Source organism: Talpa occidentalis, unplaced genomic scaffold, assembly GCF_014898055.3.
Source record: "Talpa occidentalis isolate TD23 unplaced genomic scaffold, MPIMG_talOcc4v2.1 talOcc4.12, whole genome shotgun sequence".
Classification (NCBI taxonomy): Eukaryota; Metazoa; Chordata; class Mammalia; order Eulipotyphla; family Talpidae; genus Talpa; species Talpa occidentalis.
Genome location: NW_023601212.1, coordinates 69,266,973 through 69,284,910, shown reverse-complemented (window position 1 = coordinate 69,284,910; position 17,938 = coordinate 69,266,973). Strand labels below are relative to the sequence as shown.

Here is a 17,938-nt window from a genome sequence, read left to right as displayed (position 1 = left end):
AAGCCTATGTTCACCCTGAAGAAGCAACTCTCAGTATCTCTCAAAAAGGTCATGAAAAAATCAAAATAAAAAAAAAATCAAAATCCACAGGCAATTCTAAACCAGAGACACACTACGGGGGCGGGGGGCAGGGAGTAGGATCAAAACAAGGGCGGTGGGAATTTTACTGGGACTATAACCAAGATGAAAATGCGTACATTGTACAAAAATGAAAAATGATGTAATATATATAATAATAATAATAAAAGCTCATGGTCTTGTGTGTGTTTAGGGGTGTGGGGGGTGGGGAGGGAGGTCATCAACTGAATGTAAGAAACATGGTAACCTAGTTATTGCACCTCATTCACATGTGGAGATTTAGAAATGACTTCTCAGAAGAAGTGATGTCTAGTGTGAAATCTGACAGACTCCTTATACTTCCTTATACTTCTGAAGATTCTGTTTCTGTGTGAATTACAGTTATCCCTTGCTAACTGGGCATACCAAGTTACCCCTTGATATCTGTGGGGTGGAGTGGGGTGAGGTAGTAGGGGAAACCTTCCCCCCTCCAAATCCAGGAAGCTCAAGTCCCTTATGTAAAAAAGGTCTAGAATTTGTATACAATTTAGGCGTATGCTCCCTTATGCTTCAAATTATCTCTAGATTACTTATAATACCTTACACAATGTAAATGCTATGCAAATAGTTGTTATGTGTATATATGGAATAATGACACACCAATAAGGTCTGTACATGTTCAGTACAGATACAACCACAGCTACATAGTCTATATTTTCCATTTGTGGTTGGTTAAATCCTCCAGATACTTTAGATACCCAGATGTAATATTTTACAACTCTGCTCCATAGCAAATTCTGTCCTGTCTGATAGAGTTCAGTTAACCCCCTACTTCCTCCTACATTGTGAAAATTTTTTTCCTCCCATTCATATTCATTTCTGTATTCTTCATCTATAAATGTGTCTGTTCTTTAGATTTTTTTGAACCAGTTATAACATCTGCAGAGTCCCTCACGAGTTAAATAAAATCTTATTTATATTCATCTATTCATATTAATTTTTTAAAGATATATTTATGCATACAAGAGCTGGGGTACAGGCCAGAGTTGCGGGGGGGTTAGAGGATTCACCAGAGACAGAGTGGGAAACAACAGGCAGACTGACTGAAATACATTGCTGAGGAGAGCAGCGTGCGAGACAGGAGAGGTCTGCCTCACCATGTGGGTTTCTCTCTGGCCAGCCAGGGATTGAACTCGTGCTGCAGAGGCTGTGTATTGCTTCATAGTGCGGTGCTTAACCCCTTGCGCCACCAGAGAGGCCCTAATATTAATTTTTATATAGGTATTGACAAAGACTCTCTTTGACCAAACTTTAGACAGGCTCCTCTGAGTCCTCTTTTCAGAGGCTTCATCCTGGGACCTCCATCCGCTTTTAGCAATAATCCTGCTAAATCATTTTAAGAAGACACCACCCCCCCACCCCCACCCCACACACACACCAGCCTTCAACAAGAATCCCAAATCCAAGAATTAAATTGGTTTAACAAAAATCTTCCTTGCAACCCTTGAAGTAATTTTGCACCCATAGACCCAGCTCATTCTGCTCCTTGGCTGTAAATATTCCCTCACACTCACAATTGAGCCCAATCTCTCCAGATAGGATTGTCTTGACATGTTGCAATAGTCCCAAATAAAATCTGAGAAAAGAAGGGATCAGTAATGTAACAGGGTGGTCCCCAGGAAAAGTGGAAATTCCAGGTTCCCTGCCCCACTCAACGGAAGGTGGAGCTAAAGAGAAGAGAAGAAGCTGCAAAGAGCAGAAAGACATGTGAAGAAACTGCGCTTGCCTTTTGGTCGTGGACTGGGTGACACAGATGTAGGTGAGAGACCCGTGGGGAGGTGACAATGGCGGTTTTTGTCTTGATTTTGATTTTGCTCTTTTCCTTCCAGACTTGTCTGGTTGTTTCTGATCCTTTTCTGTGGGTCCCCACTGAAAGGTGCTTTACACTTGTGGCAGGCTTTTGGGCCTGCTCTGGGCCAATCCCATTTGGGTGGACTTTTACCCACAGGGGACGGGTAACTTTGGATGCTTGATTTAGAAACTATATTCTTTGCTTTTCCTGTATTGTTTCCTAATTGTATTAAAGTTCCTTTTCATTAAAGTCTCATATGTTTTGTGTTGATGTGGCGATGGCAGAACCTGTTTTTTTTTTTTTAAGATTTATTTACAAGAACTGGGTTTCAGGCCAGATGTGCTGGAGGCTGAGAGGATTCACCAGAGACAGAGTAGGGAACAGAACAGGCAGACTGACTGAAACACACTGCTGAGAGAAGAAGCGGGGTGAGACAGGAGAGGTCTGCTGCGCCATGTGGGTAGCTCACTGGCCAGCTGGGATTGGACCCGCACTGCAGAGGCTGTGAACAGCTTCATAGCAGGGTCTGGGGTGCCCCTCTCCCTGCCCTGTAACAGTAAGACTAGACAATAGAGTGAGGGGATAGGGAGTCAGGAGACTAGAGAGCTAACCAAGTAATGAAAATCTTCAGGAAGTACATTGGGCCAGTTGCTGGTTACAAAGACTTAGGGATGCCATAAATCAGCCTCTTCCCCTCCCTTAGGCTACTTAAGCACTCTGAGTCTATCCCTATGTAAGGTCATTTCTGTGTAAGTTGTTCAGTAGTGTTGCTCCCCCATCTCTCTCTGGGCATTTTTATTTATTTATTTATTTATTTATTTATTTATTTATTTATTTATTTATGCATACAAGAGCTGGGGCATGGGCTAGAGGTGTGGGGGGTGAAAGGATTCACCAGAGACAGAGTGGGGAACAGAACAGACTGAAAATACTGCCAAGGGGAGCAGCAGGCGAAACAGGAGAGGTCTGCTGCACCATGTGGGTAGTTCCCTGGCCGGGGATCAAACTCATGTTGCAGAGGCTGCGGATAGCTTCATAGGTTGCGTCTTAACCCCTGCGCCACCAGGGAGGCCCCACTCTGGGCATTTTTAGAACTGGTGGTTTCCCCCAGCTGCCTGCTGGTTACTCTTGCTGCCACTGAGTTTGGTTTCCCCACAGCAATAGTCAATGAGGAAAATATTCAATTGGTTCAGAAACATCCTCTTAGCCAATAAAATGTAAATACAATGAATTCTACTTTTGTCCTCTTCCTCCCCAACAAACCCTGACCAATGGGGTGCTGGCTTTGTCACTTGCTGTTAGTCTGGTGTTTTAGAAAATTAAATACTGTAATTAGTACTATATGGAGATTAAAGAAGTGGGGCTAGAGATGGAGTAAAGTGTAGATGAGTCCCCCATTCTGCAGAATCTAAATCTGCCACCACCACAGCAGTTGGAGAGATGCCCAGATTCCTTGACTCTAACCACGGACTCAGAGACTCTCAAAGGCTTACAGAAAGAGCTTAAATTAGCCCAGGGGTCTCCCTGGTGGCTCAAAGGGTTGAAGCTATCTGCAGCCTCTGCTGCAGGAGTTCGATCCCCTGCCAGGCGCTACCCACATGGTGTAGCAGACCTCTCCTGTCTCACCAGCTGCTTCCCTCAGTAATGTATTTGCATAGATCTGTCTGTTCTGCTCCCTGCTCTGTCTCTGGTGAATCCTCTCACCAAACACACCTCTGGCCTGTACCCCAGTTCTTGTATGCATAAATAAATAAATCTTTTAAAAAAAGAAAGAAAGAAATTAGCCCAACTCACAGTTACTACTTCAAGCCCCCTCCCCACAAAACCACAAATACCAACACACATCGCCTTCCATCCCATAAAAGTTACCCACACTGCCAAGGACTTCTCCCTGGAGGGGACAATCCCTCCAGGAGTTGAAGTTTTTTCTGTAGCTCATCAGTGGGCCTCTTTTTCCTTCTAAAACCACATCCTTAAACTGTCTGGGTGCCTTCTTCCTCTTTCTCCTCCAGCTGTAAGCCCCAGCACAGGTCCATAGGTCCATAAAGAGAAGAAGCAGATGGAGTAGGGGAGGTCAGCTTTCCTTGGCTCTTGAAGGGAGGTGCACACACTCCACACCTAGCAAGAACTTGTTGGACTCCTGACTGCAGGCAGAGTTGAACCTAGGCCTGGGAAAGATGGTTTGAGGAAAGCATTCCAGAAGGCAGTCAGGTCCCACAGAGATGCCCACTACTCTTTTTTCGCTTTCTGTTTCACTTCTTTTGCTGTTTGCCCTCCATGCATTCACCAAAGCAGTGAGTGACGTCTAAACTCAGTTCCTCTCTGGGGGAAACTTTTTTTTTTTTAAGATTTATTTACTGGGCCTCCCCTGGTGGTGCAGCAGTTGAGTGCTGGGCTGCGAAGCTGCCCACAGCCTCTGCAGCGCCGGTTCGATCCCGGACACCGGGTGATGGTCCCACATGGCGCGTAGACCTCTCCTGCCACCCGCTGCTCCCCTCAGCAGTGTACTTCGGTCCTTCTGCCTGTACTGTTCCCTGCTCTGGCTCTGGTGAATCCTCTAACCCTCCCGTGCTTCTGACTGTACCCAGTGCTTATGTAAATAAATAAATAAATCTTTAAAAAAATTGGAAAAAAAAAAAAGATTTATTTACTAATGCATACAAGAGCTGGGATGCAGGCCTGATATGCAGGGGGTGAGAGGATTCACCAGAGACAGAGTGGGGGAACAGAACATGTAGATCTGCTGAAATACACTGCTGAGGGGAGCAGCGGGCGAGACAGGAGAGGTCTGCTGCACCATGTGGGTTGCCTCCCTCGCTGGGGATTGAACTCGTGCTGCAGTGCCTGCGGATAGCTTCATAGTGCTGCGTCTTAACCCCTTGTGCCACCAGGGAAGCCCCTGGGAGAAACTTCTTGATGACAGCCAGGAGTCTGCTCATTGAATAAAGGGCATCCTCATAAAACAGTGTGTATGGCAGTGGTTTACAATGCATGAATCATCCTGAGCACTAAAAAAAGTAAGGCTGACTACCATGATTCCCTAAACCTCAGGGCCTACCTGAAACACACCCACCTTGACCCTTAAAGCCCATTAAGCCCAGGTTCAGTTTCTGCACAGGTCACTTGGCCTTTGTCACACAACTCTTTGTTCCATCCTATTGTTTCTCTGTGGAGGTAAGGAGCACACCCTCTAGTTATGAATCGTGTACTGTGTACCTTCCCTGCTTAGCACAGAGTTCTCATATTATACAATGAGCTCAGAGTATTCCAGTCTGCAAACATGTTACTGTGGTCCAGTTTCACTAATTAGATAAAATTGGTGGAGATTACCCTGACCTTGTTCTGCTCTCCTGCTGCCTGGTCAGAGGGTAGGAGGAAGGGGCCTAGTAGTGGGGCTATGCAGACTGGCCAGGAAGGCAATATGGACTGTCCCTGTGGTTGCAGGGAGTAAGGCCTTGCTGGGAAGTGTGATATACTGGGCACTGAGAAAGGCACAGCCTGGCATAGAACTTGGTCAGCCCCAGGAGCACAACATACACATATACACATGTTCACAAGCTGCCTCCGTCGGGGCCCCGGTCCTCATCCAAGGCAATGTCAGGTGGCCCAGCTAGAAGTTGCCACTGCAGAGTGAAACATCCCAACAACCCCATCTTGGAAATTTCTTCACCCACAACTCCTCCCTCACCTCCACAATCAATGCAATCCCCAATCCCTAGTGATCCTGTTACCAATACTGCCACACGCCACCCTTTCCCAACCTGTTCTCTCCATGGCCTGAATTCTTTCTTAAGTCACCTGCTCAGAAGGAAAGGTGGAATTGTTTCTCTTTCCTGTGGCCCTTCAAGTGTTCTGCTACCACTGAGTACCTACCTCCCTCACCCAGCGTCCCTTTCCAGGCCATTCTTTTTGCCTTCCTGGCTATACACCACCAAGCCATGTTTTGTTCCTTCTATTAAATTCCCTTCTAACTGTACCTCCTCCAAGAAATCTGTTGGATCTTCATTAGTTAATTCTGGGACCCTACCCTAGTCACTAGGCAGTCTAAAAATGGAAGTTCTCACATGGTGCAACCTTCACTGTTGTGAAAATCAGTTCACATTTGTTCCCAGAGCAACCCGTGGGACCGGCCGTGCATGTGAAAGCACATGCAGGGCCTCCCTGGTGGCGGTGGCACAGCGGTTGAGTGCTCGGCTGCGAAGCTGCCCGCAGCCTCTGCAGTGCCAGTTCCATCCCCGACTGGATCCCAGGCTGGATCCCCGGCTGCTCCCCAGCCACCAGAGGAGGGTCCCACATGGCGCGCAGACTTCTGCAGCCCACTGCTCCCCTCAGCAGTGTACTTCAGTCCCTCTGCCTGCTCTGCTCCCCGCTCTGGCTTTGGTGAATTCTCTCACCCTCCCGCGCTTCTGACTGTACCCAGTGCTTGTATGAATAAATAAATAAATCTTAAAAAAATAAACTTAAAAAAAAATAACATAAAAGCACATGCAGCCCAAGTCCACTGTCAGTGACAAAACCAATGTGGCCAGTTAGGAAGACACTGAATCCCAACTCAAATGTAAATCATTCACTCTGTTCCAAGGCTCTCCCTACCATGACAACCTACCCCCCCCAACCTCCGCCCCAGACCCCTCAGCTGTAACTCTTGTCACCAGGTGCTTATCTGTGTTGGAGAAGTCATTCGTTCATTTTTTTTTAAAGATTTTTTAAAAATTTTTTTATTATTTTTATTTATTTTTAATTTATTTTTATTTATTTATACAAGCACTGGGTACAGTCAGAAGCGCAGGAGGGTAAGAGAATTCACCAGAGCCAGAGCGGGGAGCAGAGCAGGCAGAAGGACCAAAGTACACTGCTGAGGGGAGCAGGGGGCGGCAGGAGAGGTCTGCGCGCCATGTGGGACCCTCCTCCGGTGGCCAGGGAGCAGCCGGGGATCGAACCGGCACTGCAGAGGCTGCGGGCAGCTTTGCAACCCAGTGCTCAACCGCTGAGCCACCGGGGAGGCCCCATTCGTTCATTTTTGCATCTTCGTGTTCCTGTCACCCATGTTTGTAGCCCAGTAGTTCTTATATATCACATGACTGGGGGCCTCTAAAGATCAGGGACAGTCTTTTCTCTGACAGTCCCTTAAGATCTGGGCCTCAGGTTCTTCTAACCAAAGGAGCAAGTCTGGGAGTTAGGGTGCAGATCTCTGCCTCTTTCTGGCACATTGCGGACCCTCAGGTAGGGGAAGTGATAATAACTAAAAGTAGCCACCATTTGCAGAGCACTTGCCAAGTCCAGGCATGATGTTGCTTCTTTTTTTTAAAGATTTATTTATTTATGCATACAAGAACTGGGATATAGGCCAGAGGTGCAAGGGAGGTGAGAGGATTCACCAGAGAGAGTTGGGGAGCAGAACAGGCAGATTTACTGAAATACACTGCTGAGGGGAGCAGTGGGCAAGACAGGAGAGGTCTGCTGTGCCATGTGGGTCAGCTCCCTGGTGGCTGGCGATAGCTCCCTGGCAGTGGCTGGCGATAGCTTGATAGTGCTGTCTTTAACCTCTGCCAAGGCCACCAGGGAGGCCCCCTGATGTTGCTTCTTTATTTACATTATTTAATGCTCATAACAAATTTTCAAGGAGGTATTATTATTGGCAAATGAGGAATCTTACACTGCAGTCCACATCTGTCTGACTCCAAAAGGAGCACATAAATAGCAGGATTCAATTTATATTTAAAAAATATCATACCCCTTTACTCCCTGAAGGCCCAGCCTATCCCTTCCCAGAATATAAGATTCAAGGAGAGGTGAGCAGGGCAGGATGTCAAACACACACGCACGCACACATACACACCTACCACCAGTTCCCAGTTAGGTGAGGGCTCTGAGGAGCTGGGGGGTCAGTTTCCCCAGGACCTCTGCCCTCATCCTCTTCCCTGATGCTAAATGAAAGTGAATAAATATGAAATAAATATAAGAGGACCCACCCTGCCTTCCCCTCCCTCCTATGGCCAGCAGGGCAGAGGGGGCAAGTTAGCACAGGGCCTGTCTCCTATCTTCATCCACCATCTATCACTGCCACCCAGGGCAGGAATCCAGGGCAGGGCCAGCCTGCACAGAGGGAGCACAAGAGGGCCTCTGCCCCCTGTTTCTGGTGGAGGCGGCTGCAGGAGCCCCTTCTCTCTCCCAGCCAAGTCCAAGGCCCGGTGCCCAGAAAGGGCAGCCGGGATGGTGAGGTCATTTCCTGCCTGCCCAAGGCCGGCGGCGCCGAAGGACCTCTAGAATCTGTGCCTTGCGCTGTAACCAGTCTTGGGGAGTGGACCGTGCCACTGGTGAGGGGGTTGGCCGGGGCACAAAAAAGCTGTACCGGAGGCGTGCCTTCTGGGTGTCACCGGCTACTAGGACCTGCAGGGTCAAGGGCTGGGTCAGGGGCCCATGACCTGACAGCATCTCAGAGGCTGCAGTAGCCCCACTGTAGTGCAGGCTGACACCCCCAGGCAGCAGCACATCAGTGGGGGAAGGCATCAATGTGTATTCACCATTGAGGGCATAGGAGCCATCTGGGAGCTTCAGGGCCAGGTAGACGCTCCGGTGACCAGGGGGCCCCTGGTGCCGGACAAGCATGTGGGTGGCTCCCGCAGGGAAAGTGACCACATCATTGTAGCCGTACCTGTGTGGAAGAAATAGAGGGGTGTTCAGCCTCTTTGAACAGTTCAACCTACCTGAGCTGTGTTTATGACTGCATGCATGTACATATGTGTGTGGATGGTGGTCTCCCCACCTCCGTGGGTTGTCCCACCTAGATCTGAGATACAGGCAATGTGCCCTCCAGCTTCTCATCTCTGTACATGTAAACCCACTGCCTCCTTCTGAGGTGCCCTTCTTAGGCCCACTTCCTGGGCTTATCTAGCTCCCACCCTCCCTTCATGAGCAGCTCATAGTCACCTCCTGGGGAGGCCCTCTCTGCCAACACAGCAGCCTGCTGTCACCTGTGGGACAGGTGGGACTCTGGGCTGTCACTACTTTCATGGCTCTCTCCCCAACCAGACTGAGCTCTTGGAGAGGAGAGACAGTGTGGAGGTCATCTCTGTCTCCTCAGACCCCAGAAATTGCCCCAGGAAGGCAGGAAGAACAAATAAATTATGGAGGAACCTGAATTTTCTGAAGGAGCCAGTTTGTTTGCTGCAACCAGAACCATCCCCACCGCACACCATGCACTTGTCAAACTTCTTTTTGGAACCGATGACGCGGTCACAGCCAGCATGGATGCAGCGGCCTTGAACACAGACGGAGGAGCTGTCCGGTGAACAGGGAGTCCCATCTACCACCTGAGAAGGAAAGGAGCAATACAAAGGGTCCTTCCAAAGTCCGGAGTGGCTCCCATTTCTTATGTGGGAGGGGGTGTCAGAAAAGCAGGGGGGGTGGGTTTGAGGCATTGTGGTTGGAGTGAGCCCCAAGCACTGTGTGGGGTGACAATGATGATCATCATAATGTCAAAGTCACCATTTCAGAGCACTCACTATGAAGCAGTGTTCTATTAGAAAGAATCTAAATCTCACAACCACTACTGGAGGTTTAGAGATGAAACGCTGAGGTTTAGAAAGATTAGGAACTTGCTCAAAGGTGACGTAGCTGTTAAGTGGAGGAGACGAGGTGGGAATTGTGTATTTGAGGCCAACACGAAGTTAAACTTGGACGACAGTGCCGAAGATAGACGCTAGAGGGCAGCAGCCTGCAGGAATTGTCCTGGTGGCTGCGAAGGAACAGGCTAGGCCAGGACTTATTCTACCTCTGAAGCCTTCTACTGCCACTGTGCACAGAGGGAGTGCAGGGGCAGGGGCAGACCACCCATGAGCCAAATGAGGCCCCCACTGTAATTTAACAAAGGATCCCAGGGAAGGAGAGACAAAAACTTGCCCAAAAGGCCACACACTTTCATTCTTGTGAGATGGAGCACTGGAAGGAGGTGAGAGAGGAAAAGAAACCTGTGGTGGTAGGGGTGAGCAGGGGAAACTGGAGAAACTAGAGCCACCTGATTGGGAACTTAGCCAGAGTCTGGGGCTGGTTTTCCAAATACCCCTGACCAGTAAGTCCATGGCTGCCCTGGCTGGCTTGGCACCACTGTGGGAATGCCAGTGCCAGCAAAGGTGCTGTCCTGGAGGGTCTATGCCACCAGAAACAGGGGGTGTGCATGAGCATCAACAGACCCTTACCCGTGGCTCCAGCACATAGTAATAGCCTAGTGCCCGCGCCTGACAGGTGAGTTTGCACTGGTCCCGGGGAGCCACGCCCGAGTAGCGAGGGACCCAGTCCATGGGCCCTGGAAAGCTCTTGAAGAGATCAGTACGATGGTTGTAGGCAGCACACTGTTCTTCACGAAAGGTCAAGGCTGCAGGGGTAAAGCAGACTGTCAGAATTCTACCCACCTCACACTGTCCCATGGGCCCTTCCACCTAGCCCCTTAAGACTTCTGGACAGCAGAGAACCTCTTCCCCACAGACTTCAGGGAAGGTTCCAGAAGGATGAAGTCACTCCCTCAACAGCAGGGATAGTCAATACCCCCTTTGGTCCTCTGCACTCAAGGACAGTCCTTCCTGCTCCCCCACACCCTCCCGTTCCTCACCTGAGCCTGTTGGGCAGTCCTGAGTATTGCAGGAACGGAAGCGGGTGCGGCGGCCCTCACAGTACTTGCCACCATTCCGGGGGATGGGCCTTGTGCAGTCCCGGGAGGAAAACTGGACACCACTCCCACAGCTCCGGGAGCAGTCACCCCAAGACCCCCAGGGACCCCAGCCCCCAGCCTGTGGGATCTGCAGAAGCATAGAATGGAAGGGCGGGGTTAACAGACATTTCTGGGCTCAGGGCCAGGCCCTGAAGCTTTCCCCTCAACCTTCCCTCACCCCTCCCTAGCCATGTCAAGAGCTCACATTGAAGTCCTGGAGCTGGTCCACATGGAGGCAGCGGCCACCCATGCAGGCCTGTGTGGGCCCGCAGGGGGTGCCATCAGCCCAAGGAGAGTGCTTGGTCTGGCACATGGCATGACCGTTGAGGTGGCCAGAGCACCAGAGGGCAGCACAGGGCGGTGGCAACTGTGGACAATGGCGTGAGTCAGGCCCGAAGGTCAGTTGGCACTGGCGGTCAGCATCATAGTCCTTGCCAGGGAAAGTCACAGGCAGATGAAGAGGCGCCTCTGGCTTGTCTAAGAGACAGTGTCCTGGAAGGAAATTTGAAATCAGCAATGAGCTAAGGGGCCAACAGAAAGCCTGGGATCCCTTGGGGCCCATGGAGCTGAGATCCAAATCCAACAGTTGGAAGAAGCTTTAAATAGCAGTTATAATTTATCGGAAGACAAGCATTGGCTAAATGCTTGACCAACACTATCTCCTGTTATCCTTCCAAAATCTAGGAGGTAGTGACTACTAACACGCCTAGTTTGCAGATCAGTTATGTAGAGGTGAAGTGATGAACTCAGAGCCACACAGGTACACATATTTGAAAACAGAACCAGAACAGAAACCCTAAGTACAGTTCTCACCAACTACAGTATATTACTGGGTCTGCTTTGTACAGCAAACTGCCTTGCACTAGTCATCCTGTGGGGCCTGTGTACCTCAAGTGATGGGCACTCGAGGTTGGACAGTACTGACATTTTGAAGGCCAGTTCCATTTATTTTTTTTAAGATTTATTTATTTATGCATACAAGAACTGGGATACAGGCCAGAGGTATAGAGGGTGAGAGGATTCACCAGAGACAGAGAGGGGAACAGAACAGGCAGATCAACTGAAATACATTGCTGAGGGGAGCAGCGGATGAGACAGGAGAGGTCTGCTGTGCCTGTGGGTCACATACTTGACCGGGGATCAAACTTAGTGCTGCTGTGGCTGCAGATAGCCTCACAGTGCTGTGTCTTAACCTCTTGCCCCACCAGGGAGGCCCCAAGGCCAGTTCTATTTCTATCGAGCCACAATCTGTCTCTCTCTGTTTGCTCTTTGTTCTGGGAGGAAGTGGGGCCACACGAGTATGTCTCGCACCTACTCCATGCTGCAGAGGAAGTACACTGGAGGAGTCATGCCCTGAGCTGTGTGGAATGTGGCAAAAGAAAGTAGCGTGGGGCAGATCTGAGCCCCTTTGTGGAGGGGATGCATCTACTTACCATAGCCGTTGTCCAGGAAATCAGTGACAAAGCGAGCGCTGCACGGGGACCAGGGTTCCTCGGGGTCCACATGAGCCATCACAGGAGCCATGACATGGTGGGAGGTGCTCCCAGGCCCATTCAGACTGGCACATGGCTTTGAGTTGTCATGGAGCATGTTGAAGACATGGCCTATAGGAGCGGAGGCCCTGCTAGTTCCAGTATTCCCCTCCTTATACTCTCAGGGGCCTATACTATAAACTTGGTTGCTGCTGTGGACTGTCAGATCCATTCCCATATTTCCCTGCCCCCACCTTTGGGGACTCTGAGGCCCTTCAATATGTAGCCACATCTTTGTCTCTACCCAGTTTTCCTTATCGTCAACATTCCTGACCCTGAACTTATACATTTCATCATTGATTTTTGTGAATAATATCCCTCTTAATACAGTGCCAACTCACTCCAAACACACACACACACACACACACACACACACACACCCTGTAGGTTTCCAGGCATTATTTCATTTAACGGAAAAATCTAAATATTTGTCTACCCCGAGAGTAGAGAAGGATGCTGACCCTCGACCTAGGCACATGGAGGAGGAAGAAACACCTGTAATTGCTATTAGTACCCAGTGAGCTCCCTGTCTGTCCCCTCATCTCACCCCGATTCTTCTCTCATCTATCCCAGGTATCCCACCTCACCTAGTTCATGAGCAGCAGTGAAGGCCGACTGGAGCCCGTCATCTTCCACAATAGCACAACTCCTAGCGGGGTCACACACAGTACCCACATCAGCCATGCCCAGCGTGTCACAAGTGGAGACTCCACACAGGTCCTGTGGAGAGGGACCACAGAAGATACATAAGCTGAGACCCCAGGGCCCACTAGGCTGAGCACCAGATTAGTGGGGGCTGGGCACTGAGTTCCCAGCACCGTGAAGGCCCAGAGAGCACTGGCAGTGTGGCCTGGCCAGCACCATGTGCAAAACTCCAGCACCTCAGTCTCGGCAACGGCGCTTTCAGAGATGTGCCGTGCCTGGCTTGTGGTGCTGAGGGGGCCTCACCTGACGGGTGAACAGGATGGCAGTGTCAAAGTGCTCAGGGTCCGAGTCCTCAGGGTGGTTGAGTCCCCGTTGCCAGGCACAGAAGCTGCGTAGGGTCTGGGCGGCACTGGGGCCCACTTGGGGCCCCTCTTCTCCAGGCCCCAGAATCACCAGCCGAGTCACCACCAAATTGACAGGGTTTCGAATGCTTGGGTGCTTGAAGGCCTTGGCTGCTGCCGCCATGACTGTCAGCAGATAGCGCTTTAGACCTGCACCATGAAATGCCGCCATCTTGTCATCTGCCACCACCAAAGTCTCCACAAACCTGCTCAGTGAGGCAAAGCGCTGGGGAAGAAAGAGAAGAGGGTCCTGAAACATCCTCCCAGACACAAGGATCAATTTTCCCCTCTCTTCCTTCCTCCCTGGGTCTGGAACTCAGGAGAGGCAGCTGGGCAGCACATACCCCAAGGGACGGGATTCCTAATGGGTCTTGGTTGGGCCCTCTTCCAAGCCCAAATCTCAGGGGTTTTGTGGTAACTCTGAGAAATCAGTTGCTGGCTCTGTAAAGGAGGGGAGAAGGAGATGCCACGTCCTAGCTGCATGGGCCCCAAAAGTGAAAAGTATCTGAGAGGGGAAGGGGGTTCCAAGGCCTAAGTGTGACTGGGGCTCACAGGATTGGGGCTAGAGAGCCAGGCTGCAACGTGTCTGCTCTGTGTGGTTGAAGGAACAATTCAGTCAGCAGTTAGGGCCAGGGCCAGTTCTCAGCGTGGCGGGTGTGGAGATCTGGTCTGGATTAAAGCTGGAGACTGAGGGAGGGAGGGAAGGAGGAGAGAGAAAAGAAGGGAGGGAAGAAGCAGGGGAACTGGACAGCGAGGGAAGAAGGATGGAGCCTCAGGCAGCCTTGTAGTTACCCCACAGTGGGAAGGGGACTGAGTAGGAGGAATGGGTGCTGCCCTCCTTTGCAGTTTGCTGTAACAATTTTTTTAAAAAAAGATTTATTTATTTATTTATACAAGCACTGGATACAGTCAAAAGCATGGGAGGGTGAGAGAATTCACCAGAGCCAGAGCGGGGAGCAGATCAGGCAGAAGGACCAAAGTGCACTGCTGAGGGGAGCAGCGGGCGGCAGGAGAGGTCTGCACGCCATGTGGGACCCTCCTCCCGGTGGCCTGGCCGGGGAGCAGCAGGGATTGAACCGGCACTGCAGAGGCTGCGGGCAGCTTTGCAACCCAGCAAGCACTCAACCGCTGGGCCACCGGGGAGGCCCAGCTGTAACAATTTTTTGAAGGCAGCTCCAGAAGTGAAAGGTGAATCCCTTTGGCCTCAAACCTCACTCCTCTAGGTGATGTGTGTATGTGTGTATGGAGGGGGGGGAAACTAAAAATTGAATTTGGGCCACAGAATAGAGGCAAGGCCAAGGGGCTATTAACAGAGCCTTATTGCTAAGGACTGTGCCAGCAGAGGTGCCATAGCCAGTCAAGGGCAGGATGAGGAGGGAAGCAGAGTATCTGACTTACATCTGGGAACCCTCTTTGTGATACATGATCTGGCTGGGACAATGGCTGGGGTAGGAGGAAGCCAGAACCTTCCCAGGAAAGGAGGCTAGTGGAAAGAGGAAAGGCAGGCAGAAGGGAGGGCAGCAGAAGAGCCAAAAGTGGAAGTGGGTGGAGAGAAGGTGAATAGGGGTCAGTGGGACAGACATGGCGCCTGGCAGAGGACGCTGCGGGGTGCAGATTCCAGGGTTGCCTACCTTGGCTCTTCGCGGGCTGGGGCTGGGGCTTCCAGGAGGCGCCTTGACGTTGCACATGGGACCCTGGTCTCTGGCAGGACTCTTCCGGCGCAGGATGTGAGCCCCAGGACCTCCAGCCGAGTTAGGGGTACCTCCCTCCAGGGGCTGGAGGTGCAGTTCAGCCCCTCGATACTGCAGCACCCCTAACAGGGCACCTGCATCCCAGTGCAGAGAAGCCACTGATTCAGGATCTCCGTTGATGGTGCCGGTGAAGTAGGTGCCTGGCTCGGCCCCGCCCAGCAGCTCGGGTGAACGACCCAGGTACTGCACCGTCAGCCCCTCGACCTGAACACCAGGGTCCTGCTCCAGCTCTAGAAGCAGCATCTCCCCAAAGGCCGGGAGGCGGTACAGCAGCCTGGCAGGGGACCTCCAACCTGGCAGGACGCTGCCGTTGAGCCTCTCTGGAAACACGATCTCCTCTTCCCCAGGCAGGGGGTTGGCCAGCCCGGCAGAGGGCAGAAGGGAAGCTAGCGGCAGCAGGAGCAGCCAAGGGGAAACTGGGAGAGGCACTGTAGGGAAGAACTGGTGGAGGTAGATTCCCTGTGGCCGGCACCCTACCCTGGCCCTCCTGGGATGCATGGCCCTCGTGCTGCCTCCCGGAGGCACTGAGGCCGTCTGGGCACCCAGCCCCCACCAGCAACCCAGCTTTGGAAAACTCCTCTTTGTGGTCCAGGGGTTCAGATTCCTGCCAGGGTCAGAAGCAGTGTGCAGAGGGGCTGGAATCTTCGGAGAAGAGGGAGAAAACTTGGCCTTAGACTTAGGAGCAGTGCCTGGTGGTCTGAGCCTCTAAACTCTCTTCCCACCCCTTCTTTCCTGGATCTTTGTCTCTCCCTGTCTCTTCTGGAGCGCCACTAGCCGCCCCCTCTGTGCTAGACTCTGTCTGTCTTTGCCTCGTGCCTGCCCTGGCTCTGCCTCTTTCCACTGTGTCTTTGTCTGTCTGTCTCCTCCTCTCTATGTGTCTATGGGTCTCCCCAGCCTCTTTCTGTGCCAGCACTTTTATAAAGCACCCCAAACCTCTGCCATTGGCTGAGCGATAAAGTCATTCACTGGTGCTCTGTCGATAGAACTCATATGGATGTCTCATTGCTTTCCCAAAATCCTACTTTTTGTTTTCCTTTAAAAAAAAAATTAGGACTTGCCCAGGGGAGGGGAATCTCTAGCAGCCGGATTTGAGGCACCAGGCCAACTGATGACAAGCCTTTTCCCAACCCCAGTCTCTCAGCTGCCTCCTTCCCTTTTTGGTGGGACAGAGCCCAGGCAGGGGTAGGAAGTTAGAGAAAGCCTGGTCAGCACACACAGAAAGGACCACAGTACTGGGAGAATTCTGGCTCCCATTGTCCAATCTGGCATGGTCTCCCTTTTTTCAGGGTTCTCTCAGGCTGCCCTCTGCCCCTTGAATTGCTTCTAGGGCTGAGGGAGGGAGGGAGCTTCTGGGGAGGAGGGTGAGGTACAGGTAAGGATGCCTTAGAAAAGGACAGAACTGAGAAAGCACAGCTCAGGGTGGGACCAGGCAGCTGGAGGGTACCAGAAACAGAAAGATGGTCCTGGAGACTGGAGGTCAGTGCATTTGCTGCCCCAATGCCAGCTGAGCTGCTAGAAAGGGCTCGTAGGGGTAGAGGACAAGAAGAGGATTAACAGCTTTCCCTTTTGTAAGAGGGTTCCAGGTGGCACCTCCTCTTCTCCAACAGCCCTTCCCCCGCCCTTGGGCTTCCTGAGTTGAGCTGCCACCACCCACCCCCTCTAAACCCCGGAATAATGATTCCGCCTCCATTCCCCCCAAGGCTCCCCCTCCCCATTTCCTGACTCCCCACTTCCCTGGCCCAGATCCCAGCAGCTTCCCCCAGGCTCTTGGCCCAGATCCTACTCCCAACTGCCTTAAAACCATCCCCAACCCCAAGTCAGCAGGCCCAGCCCCAGTACAGGGATAGACTTGCTGTCTCTGGAACCCAGAGGCACCCTTTATCAATTGAGGGAAGCCCCACCTGGCTCCCTCTTCTGGACCTACTTGGCCCTGAGATTTCATGTTCATGGAATATTTAGTAATCTTTTATTTCTCATTCCCTCCAGGACAGGGAAAGGGTGGCAGCTACATCGTGTACAGGGAAATAAGGGTGCTGAGGGAAATAAGCCCAGTGCCTGGAAGGGAGAGATAGCATAGGGAAAAGAAGCAAGATGATTCCCAGATTCTGAACTGGAGAGAACTCAGAAAGACATCTTGGGGTGGACCCTTGATGCAAAGAAGGAAAGGACTCAGAATTAGGGGCAAAGTCTGCTTAGCCCATGCTATGGCAACTCATTTCCCCAGGATATCCCCAGGAAGGAGAGCGCTGCCAGCTATCCCTTTCCTCTCCAGGGTGGACCACCTGCCCCTGCCCCCATTTTTCTGTCTCTGCCTTGTCACCTCCTGTCTCCTATGTCATATCCGCCCAGATACTTCCCTTCCCCACCCTTCCTGCTCAGGTCACCAATACCTGCCTTGTCACTCCCCTCTCACCCCCCCCTCTGTGGGTGCCATATGTCTTGACCCACCACATGCCCTGACCCTAGTTCTAAGTTAAGGGGGTTGTGACTGAAGCGGTCAGACAAAGGATGGGAGACTAGAAAAGGCAGGGGCAAGAGGAGCCATCACCAGAGGCCTCTCACTGCCCCTCTCCACCCCCCATCTGAGATGAGGACAAAGGGGGTGACTAGTGAGAGACAAAGGGCCTTAGAGTCCTACCAGAGGGTGTGTGGGGGTGTTGGTAGCAGGGAGAAGTAACAAAAGCTTCAGTGTCCTAAAGCCCCCAGGAGTCCTCACATCAGTCCCAGCTCAAGCTACCCCCAGAGCCAAGCAGCAAAGTGTCTATCCCAACTTCTCCCAAGCTAAATTAGGGCAAATCAAGGCAGTCCATTGCATCCCCCTGTCCCACAGCACATTATATTCCAACTGTGGAGGGAGAGAAGGCCCAGGGAGAAGGAAGGGAACTAAGGGGGTGACAAAGGCAGAGCCTCTGGCTGGGTGAAGACTGCTCAGTCCGCCCAGGTCCCAAGCAGTCCCCAAAGGCAGGGATAGGGACACACCCTTTGGTAAGTTT

At 51.5% G+C, this 17,938-nt stretch overlaps 1 protein-coding gene across 2 annotated transcripts; it reads right to left on the bottom strand.

The window, feature by feature from the left end:
- Window positions 1–3,970: 3,970 nt before the first annotated feature.
- Window positions 3,971–15,935, bottom strand: ADAMTS4 (ADAM metallopeptidase with thrombospondin type 1 motif 4). Of its 2 annotated transcripts, XM_037506620.2 has the most exons (10): window positions 14,826–15,935; window positions 13,097–13,420; window positions 12,736–12,868; window positions 12,050–12,220; window positions 10,822–11,108; window positions 10,518–10,704; window positions 10,108–10,283; window positions 9,047–9,222; window positions 8,434–8,564; window positions 3,971–4,077 (listed from the first exon to the last, which is right to left on the bottom strand). In XM_037506620.2, the coding sequence occupies exons 1-10, from the start codon at window positions 15,441–15,443 to the stop codon at window positions 4,028–4,030; spliced, it is 2,253 nt and encodes a 750-aa protein (XP_037362517.1). In that variant the 5' UTR covers window positions 15,444–15,935; the 3' UTR covers window positions 3,971–4,027. The 2 variants fall into 2 exon arrangements, with proteins under 2 accessions (XP_037362517.1, XP_037362516.1); XM_037506619.2 differs by lacking the exon at window positions 3,971–4,077 and having other exon boundaries at window positions 6,688–8,564.
- Between the last annotated feature and the right edge of the window lie 2,003 nt (window positions 15,936–17,938).

Bases quoted from the DNA above. Each gene is read 5' to 3' on its own strand.
- ADAMTS4 (XM_037506619.2), bottom strand. From the start codon at position 15,443: ATGCATCCCAGGAGGGCCAGGGTAGGGTGCCGGCCACAGGGAATCTAC. The intron at 10,705-10,821 runs GTGAGCTCTTGA...ATGCTTCTGCAG, and splicing joins ACCAGCTCCAGGACTTCAAT to ATCCCACAGGCTGGGGGCTG. The intron at 10,284-10,517 runs GTGAGGAACGGG...TTACCCCTGCAG, and splicing joins GGACTGCCCAACAGGCTCAG to CCTTGACCTTTCGTGAAGAA.